The 20859-nt window shown below is 40.4% G+C and overlaps 1 protein-coding gene across 9 annotated transcripts; it reads right to left on the reverse strand.

Annotated features, from left to right (window-relative positions):
• Positions 1 to 940: 940 nt before the first annotated feature.
• LUC7L3 (LUC7 like 3 pre-mRNA splicing factor) lies at positions 941 to 20110 on the reverse strand. 9 transcript variants are annotated; one of them, XM_085077641.1, is made up of 12 exons: positions 19903 to 20109; positions 13322 to 13388; positions 12271 to 12310; positions 11897 to 12041; positions 10812 to 10886; positions 10619 to 10723; positions 9352 to 9513; positions 8623 to 8897; positions 7923 to 8083; positions 2935 to 3075; positions 2724 to 2829; positions 941 to 1390 (listed from the first exon to the last, which is right to left on the reverse strand). In XM_085077641.1, the coding sequence occupies exons 1-12, from the start codon at positions 19999 to 20001 to the stop codon at positions 1378 to 1380; spliced, it is 1389 nt and encodes a 462-aa protein (XP_084933767.1). In that variant the 5' UTR covers positions 20002 to 20109; the 3' UTR covers positions 941 to 1377. The 9 variants fall into 9 exon arrangements, 8 of the variants coding, with proteins under 8 accessions (XP_084933767.1, XP_084933766.1, XP_084933771.1 ...); XM_085077640.1 differs by having other exon boundaries at positions 941 to 2305; XR_014855590.1 differs by having other exon boundaries at positions 941 to 2305; positions 2724 to 3075.
• Positions 20111 to 20859: the final 749 nt, after the last annotated feature.

Consider the following 20859-nt stretch of genomic DNA (forward strand, 5'->3'; position numbering starts at 1 on the left):
AATATGTTCAGTGGAAGGTGCAAGACAAACATTTTCACTGCTGAAAGAAGTAACACACCCAGGCAGAGCCTGAGTCCTGTCTCACAGCTTTCAAAAGGAAGAGGTGTTTATCCGATGTCTGCAATTAGCAACACCACACCCACTCTCAATCCCCTATGCCCCTGCAGACATGTTTGCTTTAGAACAATACAAGTCATAAAGGGAACATGGCTGTCTGCATGTGGTATCAAAACCCAGCACGAAGCACTAGAGGGAGCAAGGTGCAGATTCCTGAGTGCACTTCCACACGCAGACCACGCACAGGCCTCACAAATCAGCACAACTTACAATGGTGCTCTGTCCATGTCTGACTTTGGTAACATGTACAGTCAAGGCCTGAATACTAATGGGAAGGATAATGCTCTTTCTGAAGAATGTAAGTTCACTGCCTTACAGACTGACTAGTACACACTGCAGTTCTCTTCCAACAAGAACCACTCCTGATAGCACTACAGCTTCACAGGGAAGCGTAAGGTGCAACTCCCTGCCTGTGGCTGTTCTGACCAACTGCATAGGGTTATTAATCAATATCCCAAACCAATACTGCAATGCACATATGAGGCAGTCTGCCACTCTCAGCACTGGCATCTCTCTGATAATGCTGTCAAAGTTGAACTGTTTTATAAAGACTTTAATACCTACATTTTTATTGCAAGATTTCTGTAATTTCTTAACCAATGGCAGCAAAAGCCACTTTTTCGGGGACGTTGAACGCAACAGCATCTAACTGCTGAAAAAGTGAGCTTGAAATTAAATCCTGATGGCACCAAAAAAACCCAAACCCACAAACAGCACAGAATAACTAAGCATCCAAATTAATGGACTAAGCTTGAAGACATGAGTAATTTATTAGGAAAGAAACTTATTTAATATTAAATGTTCAATGACAGAGACAATCAAATTTGTAACAGAAATTCAAAGATACTTTATTTCCATTTCTCGTATATCAAGAAGCTAGGAATAGCTTAGTTGTAAAAATGGGATTCATTTTAGTTCGATTCACACAAATACTAAACATTTATTCTTGTGTTTTAAAGTCCAAGAATGAAAACTTGCAATTAAACACTGAGCAAGCCATGTGTTCAGGTTATGTTGGATTCTTATCTTAAAAAGTCTTAAAGAAAAAAAAGGATACAGGACTTATATTCTCAGTAGCATATGTGCTATTATCAACACATCTTTCTGAACTCTGGGAGGAAACACCAGTCCTGAATTAAATTTTATAAAAAAAAAATTCTAACTCAACTTTATATTTTTCTACGCCACTACAGCTTTCTTTCACCTCATTTTAAAGCAGATCTTCAGTTTAAGCTGTCTTCCGCTGTCTTCGCAGACTCTTCACGTAGTAGTCCTATAATGCAAAATTTTGGGAGAACAGACGATTAGACAGCATTAGGAGCATTTTGTTTACCATTCCTATACATTGGCCCAGTTGTTAGCTGTCATCTTAACCCTACAAAAACATCACCATTGAACATGACTGGCTTTAGAAGCAATGATGTAGCATTAATGATTTAATATCAACATTAAATGTTTAAAAGTTCCTAGCATACATAATGCAACTACATTAACAAATTATGTTGCAAGAAGCTCATTTATCAGCTGTCCTCTCCACTGTTAGTTCCTTATTTCAAGAATACAACTAAAGACCTTCTGTAAGAAAGCTATGTCAAGAGTGGGGAAAAAACTTCCAAGTTTTCCTTTCAGTACAGTATTGTACTGCCTATTGTTTAGCTGTTTCATTTCCCACAAACAGTTTCCAGCATACATTCCTGCCATCAACACTGCCATCATTTGGTGGCATCTGTCTCTGCATTTACATCTGCCTTACAAGCCTGTTACCAGCCATTCCACTGCTCTGTGCTATGGCTGACTGCAAAGTCTCCTACACAGTAGGAAATATTAAGCACATACCTCTTAAAGACTTGAATTGCATTGAAAGTAACAAGGCGAATATTATGTAGTGTTTATTGCATTTTAAACTCTTTAAAGATATCTAATTCTGGGCAGCACTGCATCCCTACACACAGTTGAAAGAAAATTCCATTCTGTTAACATCAGTTTTACAGTATTCACACAATACACAAAAAGTCCTTTTCACTAGCTTCAAAATCAAAAACACAACAGTAAGCTTAAAGATTACAGGCAACAGCATTCAAACATGGATGTGGGTAGAGAAAGGAGTACCTGGCATGAGTACCTGCTTAGTTTGACTGAATCCTTGATTTTTAATTTGGCTTTTCATGGGCCGCTCACAACACCAACGCTGTGTGAGGTATGGTAGTCAGCTGCAATAATTCATAAACCCTACACTTCCATCAATCCAATGCTACTGGCTCTCGAGTTACAGAACAAACTGCATTAGAATGCAAGGCAATAAAGCAAAAAAACTAGAAACATCCTTGACAAAGAAATACTAGCAGTTTATATGAAAACAAAGTAGTCCAACATGTGCCTCAAATATTAAGTATTTAAGCAAAAGTTTCTGCTGATGTACCAACACAATATGGACTTAAATACAAAAACAGTTCAACTTTTTTTAAAAAAAACGATAACAAAATCCCTAAAAATAAAAAAAAGAATAATTAATTTTTCTATGGTGACTATATTACAAATATGTCCCAAAGAGGCACACTAATGGGGGCACGAGTCTGCTACAAAATAGCTGAGACAAAACAATGTACCTCAAAATGTTTTGCAGGACTACACTGTCATTTCCTTCAGAAGGTGCTTTAGTTTGTCTTCTTACTTGACTTAGTTCCATCTTCATCTGTGCATACTTACGCTGCACTGTTAAACAGTAACAAAAAGCCCTAATCAAAGTTTGAAATAATGCACTTACCTCTGTCTGATCTGAGGTCATATCAGATCAGTTTTAATTGGACTGAGTGTCACCTTCAGATTTAATGTCTTCATTGGTCCCATTGACCTCATTCTTAGTCTCACTCTCCTTCGAGTCTGTATTTGTGTCTTCACTCTGTTTTTCTCGACTACTGGACTTCATACTACTTTTTTTATCATCAGATCCCCTCTTTTCTGCCATGAAAGAAGACATTGACCATGGATTTCAAAGTAAAAACAAACATTGCACATGTGAGATATATATTGCATAAAACATGGGATAATTATTTTATATAGCAAAAACAGCAACTCTCAAAAAGTTACAGAAATAGGCTTCAGACTACCATGCTGGAATGGAGAGGGGACAAAATAAAGGTAAATGGGGACAGTACAGGGTGGGGGAAGAGGAGAAAGGTCAGACCTCCTAACAGAGGCAGCTCTCTGTTAAAATATACAAACTGGGGGTAAAGAGGTTAGGCAAGTGTGTAATTATGGTGCATGGCTTCCTTACTTATTATGGGACTCTTCTGGTCCCCAAGTTTTGATTTCTGATGCATATGGCCTGCTTTGGTTTACACTCTCATTAATCATGGTTCTTGAAAAAATCAGAAAGGAGTGGTGGGAAAATGCTTGAGTGCATTATCAAAGAAACTGATACTTGCCAATTAAAAACTAGCAATCCCAAACTATCAAATACTTGGGGAAACAATATTATGCACTGACAGCTTTGAAGGTGGGGATCACAGTGACAATCAAAATCAAATTTGAAGCTGCACATTTGTCAGCACTGTTAATTCTCAATTTTATAAAAACAGCAGTCATTTACAAACAACGCATTAAAAGGGATTGGGGAGACAGCTTGGAAGATATAAAAAGCACTTTTTTCAAAGGCAAAGAAACAGCAAGATGTGGGGGAAGAAGCCCACAATTTCATCATGAATTGGGAAGCTCACTGAAGCATTTGCTACACTAAAAACTCAATAATCTTCAAAGACGGAAGGAAGCCAGAAGTAAAAATATTTCCATGGGAAGAAAAACATTCAGTATTAGAGCTGCGTGCCTCATCTGTAAATTCAGTATTTGCAAATTTAATAAAAATACCAATTCTTGCTGTATTATTTCATACCATAATATTCAACCCTTGATCAGTAAAGACACTTTGGAGAGAAAAAAAAAATCCAAAAAACCAACCTCTCAGATGTCATCATACAGAACAACATTCATGCTCTTTTTTCTGATTATTCCCTGCTATCCGGGCAATCAAAATAAATTATATAAATAGACAGATATATCCCCAACACAGCAGAACACAGATCGAACACTCTGAAAAAGCTATTTTAAATAACATTATCACCTAGACTGGCATAACACACTTTCATATTCCAGGAGACAAAGCAAGAAATTAAGCTTTAAAAGAGCAGCAACATCCCAACTTCTTTGTTTTAAAACACACTACCAAAGGATGGGGTAAAGCCCCCACACAGAGAAACGAGGGCAACTGCCTAATGACCACCAGTAGTGAGGATTCACCTGCAGCAGCACATCCAGTGCAGGGTGCCTGGAAAAAGCACATGGCAACATCACCCAGCTCACTGAAGGGCTAAGTCAGTCTGGGTCTGTCTGCCCTCGGTTTGGCAACTCCGCAGGTAGATTGCACTCTAACTAACCTTGTTAAAAAGTCTTCTTTTTGTGTCTTAAAGGTATCTCCGGTGCACACGTGGATCCACTGAGGAATAGTAGTCTTGTTTCCCCGCAGAGGACTAGTAGTCAGTCCAATAATCTTATCTTCTGTCCTATGTAGATATGGTAGATCTTAATAGCCCTATGGATGTGCAGTGTGCAGGGTTTTGTTCTGTCTTGTTTGTGTCTTGAATGTGGTCAGGAAGGATAATTTTGTTTAAGGTTAAAAAAATTACTATTAAACTGTGGTATGAAAGATCAAACTCTTGTAAAAATTTGAATAATAAAATAGGTTTACCATAGCAAACCTCCAGTTTGCCAAGCAGAACTGAAAAAGTGTATTCAACAAATAGTCCAATTACTGAACTTTGCAACCCCTGGAGTATCTGCAAGAAATTATGATCCTCCACTGTATTTTTAATCAGTAAGAGTTCTCTCTTAAAAAGCACATACAATTAGTTTGCTGTTGAAACTGGGTGTATTATTTCAGCTGTGATCTATTAGGTATAATCACATAATATTGACTTTGCTTCCTGATTAAACACATGCACATTTTTCTGATTGAGCTTGCGTGGGCAACTGAGATGTATTTTGTGAGAATTCTTACCACGACAAAGTGAGTAGTTTTACTGTTCAGAAAATGCAAAATCGGTCAAACATAATATCCAGTATTACTGAGGTGTTCTGGCATTACTTGCTGAGGTTTAATCACTAACATTAAAACATGATCATAATTATTTTTATGTAAGTATCGGAATCCAGATTAGGGAAGGTAGAGAGCCAAGTTAAAGTGGTCTAGAGGCCCACTCCAGTATTAACCCTTCATAAAATGAAGGTCCTTGGAGAACAATTTTCCTTTTATTAAAATCCCCTATTTATTCCATCTGCTCTCAAGTTTGTTTACTTGAACAGTAATGCATTCTACTGGTTTGTATTAAGCTAATGCTCAGCTGGTGTTTGTGGCAGGTGGCTCCTCCCTTTAGCAAAAGTATCTCTGTCCCTGAAACTTTAGTTACAAATTAAATGCCCCTATTTCTACACATACTTTTTTCTTACAACCTTGGTTGCTGTCTTCTACTGTATTTTAGTGAACAAGAAGCCAGGACTCCTGAATTTTCAGTGTGGCACTAATTTAACACGTAATTGTATGCAAGTCTTGGGCAACTCAGGGTTTTTTGGGTTAATATTCACGCTTGTAAAGCAGTCTGAGACTTCCACATGAAAGGCACTACCATGAGCAGTTACAGCCAGGCCTTTACTGCAGATCAGTGGTGGCTATAAAGACAAGGAGATTCTGAAGCCAAGATTCCCAATGCATTAAGTTAAATCTTAACTTCCAAGTTACTACTGTGCAAAAGCCACACACTTCAAATATATGAATCTCTAAAGCTCTCTACTGAGCTCCCTACCTCCAGTGCCACATTGCAAGTATGACGATGCAATGGTGCTTATAGCTTCAGCACAGAAATTCAATATTTGCTTATTAACTACTACTAGGTTTGGTTTTTCCTGCTCCCCCTCCTCTTTTGTATTTTTTTCCGTTAAAGATTTTCCCAACAAAGGGAAAACCACAAACTTCTTCAGCATTACAGTCCTGCTCTAAGGCCTATTTGTGTTTTTACAACTGTTAGGATTGCACAGTCAAAAAAAGTAATTGATTTTCCCAGGTGGGATTTTCATCGCAGCTCATAGCATCACCTTACTGTTCCCATTTCTGGTGGAAGAAAGTAGCAAGCAGCAAATAAAACAGCCAGCAAGGAAATCAGTCAAGTTTGAACTAAAAATACTTGAGATGCTGAAGAAAGCTCACTAGCTCCTCTGTCTATGGGAAGATTAAGGAAAGAACTGAAAAGCTCAAAACCAGACCAATTTGAATAAATAAGAAAACAGTTATTTATATACATAGATACACACATTCAGAAGAACAGGACATTCTTAACCAAGTACCAGAAATCTGTTCATAAAGCAGGCAAAAAAGGCACAGTATCGGGTAGGAATAGTAACAAATGGGCAGATATAGGCTACAACACTGGATCTGAGTTTAAAGCCTGCACATCAGTTCCACTACCAACGAGCAAGCAGCAAAACCCACTCTCTTACAGGGTAAAGGAAAATGAGAGAAGAATCAATACTAAAGGTGCCCCACAATATAAACCAGAATAATTGAAACAGTCCAAGAAAGTCATGGAGGAGAAATACATGAAGCATTACCCACATTGTGGCAACCAATCTGCTGAATAAATACAAAGAAGGGTCAAGCAGACAGGCCTATGCAACCCAGAAACATGCACAGAGAACCTTTCATTCCAGAGAACCTCAAAAGTACCTTAGAAACACAATTGTTTCATCCATTACTGATGATCAGCCCATGAAGTGGGGTGGCTGTTTCGGACTGGACATTAGTCAGCTCCCCACCAGAGCCAGAAGTATTACGTTCCTCCAGAAGTTTCAAAAGACTTTTAAAGGGGGAGATTTAGCAATAACAGTGAATTAGTATCTTCTCATAAAATGTGAATCTGCAGTGTTCTCATTGTAGCTCTCTGTAATCCTACTTAAAGTAAAGCTTCTGAGCTCCAGCCTCTGGTGAAGCAGTGAATCACCATCAGTGCTGTGGTACATGGCAGCTATGGCTATAAAAGCATTCCAAGGACTAACACAGCTTTCTGTTGAGACTCACCTGAATCCTGACAAAGCAAAACTCATTTCATTTAAACAATAAATTTTAAAAAAACCAAAAAAACCCCAAAACAACCAAAAAATAAGGGAGAAAGGCGAGGGAAAAGAGCAGGAGATTGGGGAGAAGGCACGAATTGTCATTTAGAGCATTACAAAGATTCTGCAATATTTATCTTGGACTGCATTTACAGATTGGGGCAAAAAATTTAAAAGCACTGTTAAAAGGGTAACATAGGGAACATTACAGTCTTGAGAAGTAATAGACAGCACAGGTGAGAATCCAGGTACTAATCTCCCACAAAACATGTACCTGCAAAGAGTAGTTGCATATATCCACCAAGGGTAGGAATGTAAGACATTCACTTTCAGGAAACGATGATTACAGGCTTATGCTTTTCTAAAGGTAAACAGGTCTTAAGATATATAAAAATCCTTGCCCACATCACTTGCAGAAAAGTGCAACAGGTAAGAGAAGGACACTGGGTGTACATATGCACACAGTGCACTAATGGTAACTGGAAAGAACAAAATGCTTCAAATTGGTTACAGTAACACACACAGCTCATAAAACCAAGCCTGATTTGGTACTAAGAACTTTCACTCACTGAAAGGCTAAGAGCTTTTGAGACTCTAAGGAAAGAGGGTTTCAGAACTTGCTAAGAACTCAAGTCTTTACACAAACATACCTTTTTCTTTTGACTTCCTGTCTTGTTCTCTCTCTCTGCTTTTGCTTCTGTGCTTGTAGGATTTCCGATCCCGGCTTTTTGACCGTCTCCTGTCCCTACTGCGAGATCTGTGTTTCCTTTCTGATCTATCGTGGCTTCTGCTTCTTCTCCGCTCACGACTCCTTAACATTCAGAGAAGATTTCAAAAATGTGCATTTCAGCTGCTATTTTCTAACTCAGAATATAAAAGAGTAAAGCATAGCCCTTTCTAATACACTGATAATCCGCAGAAAACAAATCTTAACATATTGTGTATAAATATTTACCAGTACATAAGATCTGGCTTCATAACGCCCTCTTTATTCAAACATTTAACATGCAGCTTAAAAGCATCTACCACCATGAAATAAAGACCACCTGAAGGAAGAAACAAGACCTTATTCTTTGGGAGCATTTGCCTACTAAAGCTCCCTCATTAAGCCACTTCCACCAACAATGGTGTCATCTTCCAAAAACAGAGAGAAGACAGTGAACACAGCAAAAACTTGCTTATCCTTAGAACCTATGAAGTGTCTTTGCTTAAGAGGTAATATCTAAGTGAAGCTAACAAATCAGTGATGTGACTCAGGCTGACAGATCAAGTCCCCACGAGATTCTTATCTTTTGGAAGTTACATGAAAATACTCATAAGACGCACATAGGCAGACAGACACACACATACCTGCTTCGCCTCCTTTCTCTGCTTCTTGACCTTTTGTGGTCTCGTGACCTCCTGTCAGATGTCCTGCTCGAGTGCCTGCTCCGTGAGCGGCTCCTTTTACGCCTCTCTCTGTCACGAGCCCTCTCTTTTTCCTTTTCCTCCTCTTCACGCCGTCTCTTCCTTTCCCGCTCTTCTCTTTCCCGTTCCCTCTCTTTCTCTCTCTCTTCCCGTTCTAGCTTCTCTTTTTTCAACCTTTCATCGCGGTCAGGCTCTTCTGTTCTTTTTCGTAACTTTTCCTTAAAAAACAAGTTTACAGGAAGAAATTAAGATTACTCAAGATAAATCATTACACATACTTCAGCTTATGGATTCTGAGGACGTAAAAGCCCAAGCTTTTAAAATATTTTGGTGTTATTTTCCAAACAAAGGATGGCACTTCCTAAAATCCCCAAAACAAAAATCCTTTGTCATGCATAACTTTTTTTTGCTTGACACTTTCACAAGAACAGAGGCCACACTACAGTTCTTTATAAAGGCCCTAGAAATTCCTACCTGAATTGACATCTTTGCTTGTATCTAATGTAACCACAACAAAGCACATCAGTGAAAGCACAGTGCTCAATGTACAGTGCAGGATTCCATTCTTTGCAGTGTTTCACCCTCTTGAGAAAATTCACTGGACAGCTTATCTGCACTATAGGAAGCCTCCAAGAAAATTTATCATGTTCAGTAACTCGAAGAAGTACTTACTTTTAAATCTTCTACAGTAGCTTTTATTTTGGCATAACCCATGTGCTGCTTTCCCATCAAGTGGTCATCTACCCTGGACTGTGCATCTCCTACAATTAAAAAGGCTCCACAAACTTCGCAAACTTCCATTTGCTTTTCTTGGGCTGCAAAGCTCTCAATTGTCTGAAAAAAGAAAAATATTTGGTAAGGCAAAAGAAAAGTTTTAGCCAGAAGCCAGTGAAGAGGTTTAGAACTGTATGTTTCGGTTGTCAAATCCCAGGTGCTACTGAAAGCTGAAATCACATCTGCCTGCTTTGTCTTTGACGCATTGCACCCACCAGGTAAACAGGGAAAAGAGAGGCCACCTATGTGAATTCCCACAAGGAAGGAATCCATGAGAACCACAGAATCATTCCTCACTGCATAACATGCACACAGTCATATCTGCAGCTTCCTTGCAATATTAGAAAAATTAAAAAGTTTTTCTTTGAAAGCTTTCTTTTTCAGTTTTAAGATGATTTCTTTGGCATAAACTGAAATGTCAGGAGCTGCAGAATAACCACAGAATATATCTCAAGAAATCAAAAGGCTAGAATATTCCACAAAGAAAAACAAAAAGAAATGCTAGCTTCTATTTAAAAGTATGGTGGTCAAATTAAACCAGTGTTTCAACACACTTATGACAAATACACTGAAATTTCAACATAATCCCAGGTGATTATTGCTGTGTAATGTCCATGAATCATACAGTATGGACATGAACACACTGCCTGCAACATTTAAAACCTCCTAAAACATAAAACAAGAATCTCAATTTGAGCATTTCATTGAACACCAAAATAAAAATGTTTAAACTTAAGCTCCTTTTTATTGGCAGGAACTTGCTACTTAACACATTCCCTCTGGCTTAGGCAGCTCTCAGAGTCAGACAGATGCCTGTCCCTAGTCACAGCCCTGACTCAAAGGCTTTCTGTAATAGTCACATTCTAATTCAGTAAAATTATATTGCAGAGGCTACAGGGCAAAGTTTAACTGAGACTCGAACTAGAGTAAGGTGCAAGCTCTCCTCTAGGACTGCTGGGTAAATAATCTCGTAATTCGTGTGCAGGAAGCCCACTCCCAAGGTAGAATGCTGAATCCACACACAATTGGACATTCCAATGTTCAGTTACTATCTAATAAATTCTGCACAGACCTTGCATGCCTTCAATGGAAGGACAAGGTTATTCAGAATGTACAGTGCACCAGATTTTCATATGTCTCACAGAACTACAAACACATTACTTACTGAAGTTGTAGACCTCAGTAATTCTCTCTCTTCCTTTAACTGTTCAACAAGTTTCATCATTCCTTGTGCCTCTTCCACCTTTCCTTCTGAACCTAGTTCTTCAATCTAGAAGACAATTTAAAAAATGGAAGTTTTATTTTTAATCAGGTAAAAAAAGCAAGAGATCTCTCTTACAGTGGTTAAAAACCCTCACCTGTTGAAGTAGTACATCAATTTTGTCAGTTAACACCTGAATCTTCTCTTCATTTTTACCGGTAGGTCCTGCTCCCTGCAAACAGTACAAGAGTGAGTTGGGTTTTTTTCCTTTGTTTCTTTTTTCTTTTGTTAAAATAGTTTAAACACACAAAGGTATGCCTTCTCACATGCCAGAGACGCTCTGGGAATAACCTTCCACTGCTTGTTCTCCCACGAGAAGCTACTGATAGTAGTCTAGTCGAACATAAAACACTCCTCAACACAATTTACTCCACCCTTGCTGAGTCTAGTCACAGTGATTTCTTCCCAAATCAACAAAAATGTTCAAGGTCCTGGCCCATAAAAGGTAAGAGAACTGAATTCAAAGTGCTAAATTTAAACTCTGACACTCCCGTGAAGCTATTACATATCTTTGCAGACATTCAAGTATGACTTAGAAGTTCTGTGGGCTTTGAAATTCAACTTCTGAGCATAAAATCCAAAAAGAATCTTGGTTCAAAGATGTATTTGTTAGCACTGTCTTCTCAGTCTCTCTGTCTAGCCAGAACAGACTGATTGCCTCCCTCCCACCTTTGCTCCACAAGTGATATCTCTCTCTTGACTGGATACTGTCCATAGCTCTTTCTGAATCAACTGGACTTTGCACACAGCAGTGAGGTGGGGCAGCAGAAAGGAGCAAGGCTGTCCTAGCAGTCACAAAACTCCCAGAGCACAGGCCATAGTCACTGCTCCAAATCCATCAGGGGACAAGATACAGCTTGCTAGTACAGGGAGGGAGGAATATGAAACTAATGGAGAGAAGGTAAACTGAAGTTGTCAGGGTAAAGACAACACCTGACAGGCAGAGAACAGATGCTGATTCTGAGGAAACAGAGATGGTGAGAACAGAGAGGGCTCTGGCTGACTGCAGAGCCACTTGGCTTGTCCCTTAGTGCCAGATGCAATCTGCTGGCTAACAGATGAAAAATCTTATTTAACAGGAATCTTCTGGATAACAGCGAAGTTTTACCTGAATAGATAAGGTCAAAAGACCCTGAAGATGCCATCTACAGGAAAAGCTACCTCCATGACTCTTGCACTCACCCCAGAAGACTGTTGGTTCTGTGACAGTGCCAAACGAGCATGGCCCCTCCGGATCCTGCGCTCCACCTCTGCAAGCAAGCTCTGCAAGTAGCGCAGGAAGTCTCTCTCATAGCCCACCTTCATAAACCGAGAGCTCTTCTCATACCTGAGAAAAGATTTTAAAAATGGAAGTTCACATCAGTCCGAAATAGATGAGAAGTATGTAACAAAACACACAATATTATAAATTCTTGCTCACAATAAGAGAACATTATGCATTTAAGTAAGTGTTTATGTAAATAAAACAACTAATTTGCAGTGTTTGGGTTACTATTAACAAATTCCAAAGATTCCAGAAACTCAATTTGCTTTAACATATCAAACAACAAACTTACTGTTTGCGTAGATTTTCATCATGGATTTTTTCACAAGGACCTAAGAGAACAACACAAATAGTTTAAGTTTGTATTCCCAAACGTTGCATTCATATTCCACCAGCATTTGTTTGGGCACCATGATAGAACAGGGCTATAAACATTTCACAAGGACTTTTATGCTTCTGCTTTTCTGCTCCCTTTGCTAGGAGCTTGACAGACACATTAAAGAAAAAGAATGCCAACAGAATTTAGTAATTATAAAACCAAAAGAGACTCTACATACAAAGTCTTCATACAAAACAGAATTTCCAGATCAAGTTTTTACATCAGTAAATCTAAACAAAATGTAGTATCTCAAGCACCCGGGGCCTTAAAGAAAAGGAAAAATAAAAAGAAAATTTATATATAAAGGGTAATTTCATCAGGCACTTTCCAATTTCCAGTGTTCTTTGCAACACACTGGCTACTTAAAACACTGATCTTCAGAGTAAAATTAGGAGGTACTTACCCTGAGTTCATGAAGGTGGCTGTGTTAAAATTTCCCACCCTCCCCAGACTTTCAAACTCTTCAACAGACTTAGAAATTAACACTATGACAAAAAGTCTGGTTTTGCTAAGTTATCATCTCCAAACCGCATGCTGTCCATGTACCCGCCCTTGAAAGGTACCAGCAATTTAGAGCTGCTCTTCAGAGTAACTATTACTGTGAGTCTCTAAAGTAAAGTAGCTCAATAATGCATATTCACATGAAAATAGGTTAAAACCCTGCCCAGGTAGAATAACCCAAACTAGAAGCCAAAACTCAAGCAGGAAAAAAACACCCCATGTTTAGTAGTTTAGCTTATACTGTAAGAAAAAAAAATTAAGTTTTTTCACTTAAGACTAAATAGGATCTGGAATAAATATTACTCTTAGCATACTGTATCACTGGCAACGCTTGAAGTGAAAAAGATAAAATACTTTCAAAGTGTTTTGACAGAGCAATTAACAATAAAAATGCAGTTTGCAAACAGAAACTCAACTGTATTTACTTAGAAGTGAATAAAAATGTCAAGACTTATAAACTTACCTAAATCAGAACGGGTATTTGTAAATAATTCAGCTGGGCAAAAGCCACAAAGATAGTATTTGCAAACCTGACAGAGAAGAAAGAGATAGGCATCATTTTTTGTCTCTTGAATTGAAAATTTTATGTTATCGCTTCTATTTCTAAAATACAGTGTTAAAATTTCCTTTGAACACGGTAAAATTTCCAAAAATTTTCCACACCCTCTACGTTTCTTGGCAGCAGTCCATGCTGCAAGGTGCATTTTGATGACAAAACACTAAAAATCTTACTTGTCATTGCAATAGTAATATTTCTTAATTTTACCACTAAATATTTAGATTACAATACACCATCATCAATTTATAAATGCAAGTATTTTGTATTTCCAAAGGAATGAAATCAGATTGGGCTATTTAGTACGTTTCAATGTAATTCTTTAACTGCAAAAAGCTACAAGAGGTGAAAACAACTGCCATGGAAGCATGGAGCAAGTTCCTCTGCTTGCCTAGAACAACTGTGTCTTCAGCCTTCACTTCCTCAGAGCTCCTGGCCCAGAGAAACAGGAGCCACCTGCACTCAAACATCAGGTTCTGCCCCAAGGATTTTGATGGCAATTGAAAGATTGAGAACTATACAGACACTTTCCCACTCCAATGCTTTTAAAGTTCCCTACTTTAAGAAAGACAGGCAAAGAGACATTATATAGCTCTTCAGGCAGAGAAGACATTAATTTTAACCTGGTTTCCTGCCAGCTAAAGAGTTTGCTTTGTTTCTGCAGTCTGGTTTTACATTATCGAGTCAAGTTCTTTTTCTGGTAACAGAAATAGACCACCAGAAAGCTCAAAAAACCACCAACCTGTTACTCTAGTCAGTAAATACTTAAGATATGATGGGATAAAAGCTGCTTTTGTTGAAAAGATTATGCACCCTCACCCATGAGCATGGGCTTAGGTAGTCAAGTTGGTCAGTTCCTGAAGCCTGTAATACAAAAATATCTCCTGTCTATCCATCAGAACAGCCAAAGAGATAAAATCAGAAACACTTTCCCCCCTAACTTCATAAACAATCTTAAACAATTATCTTTTCACTAGACCCTTCCCACAGATGTGACTGCCATTAATTAAGGTCTAAATCCAAAACTAGCCTGGACACTCTTCCAGCAATCCCTTTTTATTACACCAGTTTGTAATTTTTGGCAAATCTAGTCACTGTGACTGCATTACAGCTTGGTTCTAACCCTCTCACACATCCTGTGGACAAAGACTTGCAGGATCTTATCTCCCAAGACACAACCTGAAGTATTTTAACAAATGGGGGTGAGGAGAGAGACCCTGACCACCACCACCTCATGGAACTGCCTGGGACAGCCGTTGATCAAATTAGATCAGCCTGATTTATTTTTCCAAGCTAACTGCCAGACTGCAAAGCAGACTACGGAAGTTAAAACTCCACTGACTGCTTTACAGATTACTCAGAAAAACAATCAGGCTTTCTCTTAACAAGCCATGAACAAGAAACACAAACAAACAAATCTCTTATTATGTAATTTGAATACTTCTCCCATGAGCCACGTTTGGATACTGGCACCTATCTGAAGCAATCTACCAAGAATAGTTAAGAAAACATGTGAAATGACAATTTTTTTTTTTTCTTCTCGGAAGCAAGGAGAAGGTTACTGGACAAAATCTGGTTTCAGAATCTGCTCTTCTCTGCAAGCTGCAATATTCCTTGTTTTTCTATGAAGCTGTTTCAAAGGAGCAGTTTCTGGGATGGACTCCTGTACTAGTCCATAGAAATGTAATTTCTCTATACATTCTCTTCTTCCATTTTCTCATACTCACATCCAGGTTATTAGGATTAGTGAAAACACCCTTCCCAAAAAACTCAGAGATGGATTAGACAATTTTCTAAGACAGAGAGAGCAAACTGGCTTGTAACAGTTTAGAAACTAGTAGTAACAATAGATGCAAGGGAAAAGTAATTAGAAGGATGATAAACTAAACAAAAAAGCACAACTTCACTGAAACCCAGAAATAATGACAAGTATTATGAAACAGCACTACTAGGAAAATCCTCGTCTTAGGAACTGATGGTTACAGCCAAAAGTTGTAGTAACCAATACTAAAATATGAGGTTTAAACACATCACACATTGTATCAATTATTTGTGTATTAAAACCCCCCAGCAAGCCAAATCAATCAAACAAATAGACCAAAATTATGACAAAACCTCCTCACACCAACAAGCTGCCATAATTTTCTCCTGCCAGCTCTAGATGCTGCCACTCTGGCACTAGGATGGCACCCAGTGAATTACCTGACATTTTCTCCCTAGGAAGCAGCCTGCAGAAAAACACTCACTTCAGATGGATTCAGACCACTGTGGCTTAAGCAATTTTCTTCCCCTCTCATACCTACTTCATGATGTTCATCAACAGAGATTGCTTCAACAGGAAAACACAACTTGCTGGAATCCTGCAGAATCTCGCAGGTATCATTCCAGCTCAGCTTCACTGAGTGCAACATCTGCCTGCCCAAGCTGAACATCAACTGCACTTCCAGTCAATCTGAAGCAATCAATGGTGAGAACAGAAAGAGCCAAGGAATGGCTGAAGCATCACAGAGCCATTAAAGGAGTGAACCAGAGGTGACTGATAAGCTTCAACTGGCATCACTCACCCACGGCTTATCAAGCCACTGCACTAACCACAAATAATATGGAAGCACATTCTATATGTGCAGGGATAACTCCCTATGCAGGTAACGAGCATTTACTCCTCTTTGCAGAACTATTCTGACAACTCTGCTACTGAAAAGGTACAACTGTCAAACTGCTGCTGCAGGATCAGCCACAGCTTGGGTCTCAAAGCCCCTGAGGTCTCATTTGCATAAGACACTAGAACAAACAGAGATGCTTGGAACTTCCCACCTCTTCATCACAAATCTACTAATCCTTGAAATCTCTTGGAGGTGGGAAAGCATCCTTTACATCCAAGTCCACTAAGTTAACAGCAAGAATTGCAAGCTCTTCTGGAGTCTGGGAGGAAGCTCAAAGCTTTCCCTTATAAAGATGCTATGGACAGCTCCATATTGCTAATGTTTCTACATTAACATGTTTCTCTTCTGCAAGAAACTTATTTACTGATGGAGAAGTATCTAACAGTAATAAACAATTACGTAAGCAAATTCCTCTAGGCAGACTATTCCTAGCAAAAAGGCTGAGAATAAAATCCAGCAGATTGTGGCTTACACATCAAAAACTCGTAAATTCCTTCTCATAGCTGAGTTCTTTGAATCCACTAAAGCTCACATGCAGCAGACATTTTATGAGCAGTGCCCGCCCACCCAAACCCAAACAAACATCAGCCCTTCTCCCAAACCCACTCTTAAAGATAAATGTTTTTTTTTTTTTTGGAAGAGTATTAATAATGCAAAGTTAAGTCCTCTTCCTCCATGCCCTGGAGGATTAAGTCCTTAAATTCTACCTAGATGCAAAGCAATTTAGGTCGCTGGCATTATAAAAATAAAAGTGTAACACATCATAAATAGCTACAACCACCACATCATAGTCTGAATACAGAGCCTACATTTTGAGCAACTGCATTATCAGAGACAATTGCTAACAGTCATTTGTCTCTACAGCTCTTCACCTCTCTCCGCTTTCTGAAAACCCTGAATTTGCCCTGAAGAAGCATCATAATTTCAAACCTTACAGGAGCACAGGCAGCTCATGCTGGGCTGTCTTGTGCTACAGAACAGCCTCAGAATTCTTATGCAATCACTGTTTCCGTAAGAACTTGCTTTGTGCAGGTGGCATATTAAAGCAGGAAGGTGTGAATCAATAAGGGACTGTTCCAGGAATAACTTCGTCTGCAGATATGACACTAAGTAGAACGACTAAAATATATGATACTAATAATTTCCTCCTGCACACAAAACAAAGCCTTTATGCCAAAACCAGGACTGATCACCTAAGGACATGCCATTATGCTGAAATATACAAGTGAGATTCCAATTTTTAAATATTAAAGGCTTTAATCATGTCAAAGTTTCAAAGTAAGAATTTAGGCTCTACAGAAAGTTTTACAATATATGATCAACATGTTTCATTGGAAATCAGACACAGAACTATCACACACTCTGCTTCCACACCTTCCACTCCTATCCTGTATTTCACTGCACCTTCCAGTTTCTGACACATGCATGCAATTTCCAAATGATAAAACACAAATGAGCTTCTTGTGATCATCTTCCTCATCCAAAACTAATGAAATGTGACACAAAATCCTAAACTTTGGGATCAATACAACATGCTCAAATGGAACAGGCTGTGTGTTGATCTATGTCTAATCTCAGAAGAAATTACATTATCACACGTATTTCACCTGAAAAGCAGGACAGCACTCAGCCAGAGGAATTAATGTGACTATCTGCATATTATCTGCATTTCCTGTCTTTTAAAACATGCCAGCATTGCAAATTTAATCTCTGGGTGATGAAGAAAGTCGAACTGAAACACGTGTTTAACACCAGTAATTGTTGGGTTTTATCAGTTGACTACAGGAACCTAGGAAAACATTCCTTGCAGAAGAATTGTGTTTGATCGTAAATAAAAGCAGACACAAACAGCAGCAGCTCCTGCAGGACTGAAGGCTCAACCCTAAGCCTGTAATTTTCACACTGCTCTCAGACACAGGACAGCTCTCACCTTCTGAACTGTAGAGGACTGGGAAGGAGAGACAAGACCCTGTTTCTGAAACAAAACTGAACAGCTTAGAGACAGAGTCCTTTGGTCACAGTCAAACTCCTCAGCCTAAAGTTGGAAGTGAAAAAAAACCTAAAAATATTCCGTGATTTGCTCATTTGAAGATGAAGAAAGCAATCTGAACTTAAACGTGAATTCATTAATTCATTAAAAGTGAATGATGGGGGGGGGAAAAAGCAACCGAAAAAAGGTCTTTCTCACCTGAATGAATAAACCAAACCAATCCCCTTATCTGCTCTACATGGACCAACAAGGCTCATACCATTCACTTTGTATTTCATAGATTTCATGTAACTCCTCCTTATTTTGAGTTCACAATCAAAGAACAGTATCTAACTGAACATCTAACTGAATAATGGTCTTTTCTTAATAAAATAAGTCTAGAAATACATGAAGAAGGTAATGAAAACTTCCTGAAGTCACAACTTCATCCTGACAAGCGCTGCTTACCTAGAGAGCAGCATTTTTCATGGGAGGGAATTGTTCTCACACTTGTAAAATCTAAAGCAAGGCACTGGTTCTTACTTCATGCAAATTTAACCAATTAAAACACATATTATCCTCCTTTATGATGACCAAAGTCCCATATAAAAATGTGAAATCACCTCTTTGATAAAGATGCAATTTATAACAGACAAATCCCAAGCCTTTCTCCCTCCTCCCAATTTAACACCCCAAGCAAATGCTAAAGAGGGAGGACCTAAATGCTTTTTACAGCTTAAACCACAAAACTTCCTATCACACAGGTGTTGTATTATTGTAACTGTGACACTTTAACATATGGCTTAACTCAAACTCATGAACAAAGAGAAAATAAAACAAAAAAAATTCATCAGTATTCATCTCTCCCGAAGCAGCAGCTATAGGAACTTTGTAGCTACCACTGAGTTCTCATGAAATAACTTACAATTCGACTATGATGGCCAAAACTAAGTCATCATAAAGATCAACCAGTGGAGAAACCCCACTTCAAAATAACAATAATAATAATAATAATAATAATAATAATAATAATAATAAATAAGTCTTGTTTGGGCTACTCATTGCAGAGAATGAATAAACACCACATTAAGAAAAGCACGTAAGACTCCTAAATAACAGTCTTATTTACGTTACTATCCTCCCCCCCCCCCGCCAGGAGATTCGTCTGACTGAGGAAATACGAAAAGAACGAAGCTCTTCTTAACCAAATCCTCACTTTCCAAACTGTTGCGGTTTTTCCCTTGTAGTACAACCTCCAGACATTACAGTCGGTACGCGCGTGCCCTTCTGTTTCCTCCCCCAACACCACCCTCAGAAGGAGACCCAGAGACATTTATCTTCCAAACTAGAACATGTCTCATACCCCTCCGCGCAAGCCAGCAGCTTCTACTCAGAAGCGCCGAATTCCTTTAACAACCCCCCCGCCTTGTTTCTGTGTTTCCCTGCGGGAGATCTCCACCACCACCGGCCCTCTGGAAACCCCCGTTCCCGTTGGGCACAGCCCGACCCCGCCGACATGCAAACAGCGGGGCTGTCCCTCCTGCAGCCCAGCAACAGCCCGGCTGGGTCGGGATCCTCCTCCTGCTGCTCGGTGAGGGCTCGGCGCGGTTCCCGCGCTCGGCCGAGCGCAGCCCGCCCCAGGCCGCCATGCAGGCCCAGCGCGGAGGGCCCGACTCGCACCGACAAGCCACGCGGAGCCCCCCGCCCTGGCCGGCACCTCACCCCTTCCCCTTTCCCCCTTCCCCGCGGCTGTCCCCGGCCGAGAGAAGCCGCCCATGTCGCTCCGACGAACCCCGGCCCCGCGCAGTGTGGGAGAGCAGCGAAGGAGGGAGGAGAGGCGGCCCCGCTGCACTCACGCTCTCGTGGTCCCACCGCACGTTGCTGCGCTTTTCATCCGGGGCCAGGTTCCTGTCCCGGCCCATGAGCTCATCGAGGAGCTGGGCGGCCGATATCATCGTGAGCTGCGGACCGAATCCCCCTCTCCAGACACCAGCTCGGCCGCCTCGCCCCGACCGCCCGCACCGCGCCTGACAGAGACAAAATGGCGGCGGCCGCTGGCCCTGCCCACAATGCACCGCGCGGGCCGGGCCCGCCGCGCTCCGCTCCCTCACGGCCTCTCCGCTCCCTCACGGCCCCGCCGCGCGGCCCAGCCGGGTAGCCGCGGGCTGAGCTGCGAGTCCCGGCGAACACCGCAACCGGGACCCACCGCAGCCGCGTGTGGCCGCGCGTGAGGGGCGGTGGGTGCCTCACAAGTGTCCTGCTCAAGGAGTTATCATGGCAAACCATGTCCAGTCCAGCGAGGTGTCATGACAATGCCCAGCTCGCTGTGGTGTCATGGCAGACGGTGACCTGTCAGGACAGATGGTGTCCAGCCCAGTGCGGTATCAGGGCACACAGTACTGGTGGCCTTGCTGGCCATGGCTGGAGGCTGAGGGGACAGGGCTGTCATGATTCCCTGCACGTCCTGACAGGGAGAAAGTCACCCAAACCACTCCTGGCGCACAGCTACTGAATTCCGGTCCTTCGTGCTGTGGATTCTCTTAGGTATTCCCTAAGGGATTCCCTTAGGAATTCATGGAATTGTAGGAGCGTTATGGTTGGAAAAGTCTTCTAAGATCATCCAGGCCAACCATCACCACACTCACCACTCAACCATGTACTCAAGTGCCATATCCACACGTTTTTTGAGCACTTCCAGCTATGATGACTCCACCACTTCCCTGAGAAGCCTGTCCTCATGCTTGACACGTTAAGGGAGAGTACAAGTCCTTCATATGTAACATAAATCTTACCCTTCAACCTTGGAACCAGCC

The sequence above is a fragment of the Lichenostomus cassidix genome, chromosome 18 (assembly GCF_008360975.1).
Source record: "Lichenostomus cassidix isolate B80296 chromosome 18, HeHo_3.0, whole genome shotgun sequence".
NCBI lineage: Eukaryota > Metazoa > Chordata > Aves > Passeriformes > Meliphagidae > Lichenostomus > Lichenostomus cassidix.

Bases quoted from the DNA above. Each gene is read 5' to 3' on its own strand.
- LUC7L3 (XM_085077639.1), bottom strand. From the start codon at position 20,001: ATGATATCGGCCGCCCAGCTCCTCGATGAGCTCATGGGCCGGGACAGG. The intron at 12,042-12,270 runs GTAAGTTTGTTG...ATCTTTTCTCAG, and splicing joins GATGAAAATCTACGCAAACA to GTATGAGAAGAGCTCTCGGT. The intron at 3,076-7,922 runs GTATGTTTGTGT...CTTTCATGGCAG, and splicing joins CAGGAAGTCAAAAGAAAAAG to AAAAGAGGGGATCTGATGAT.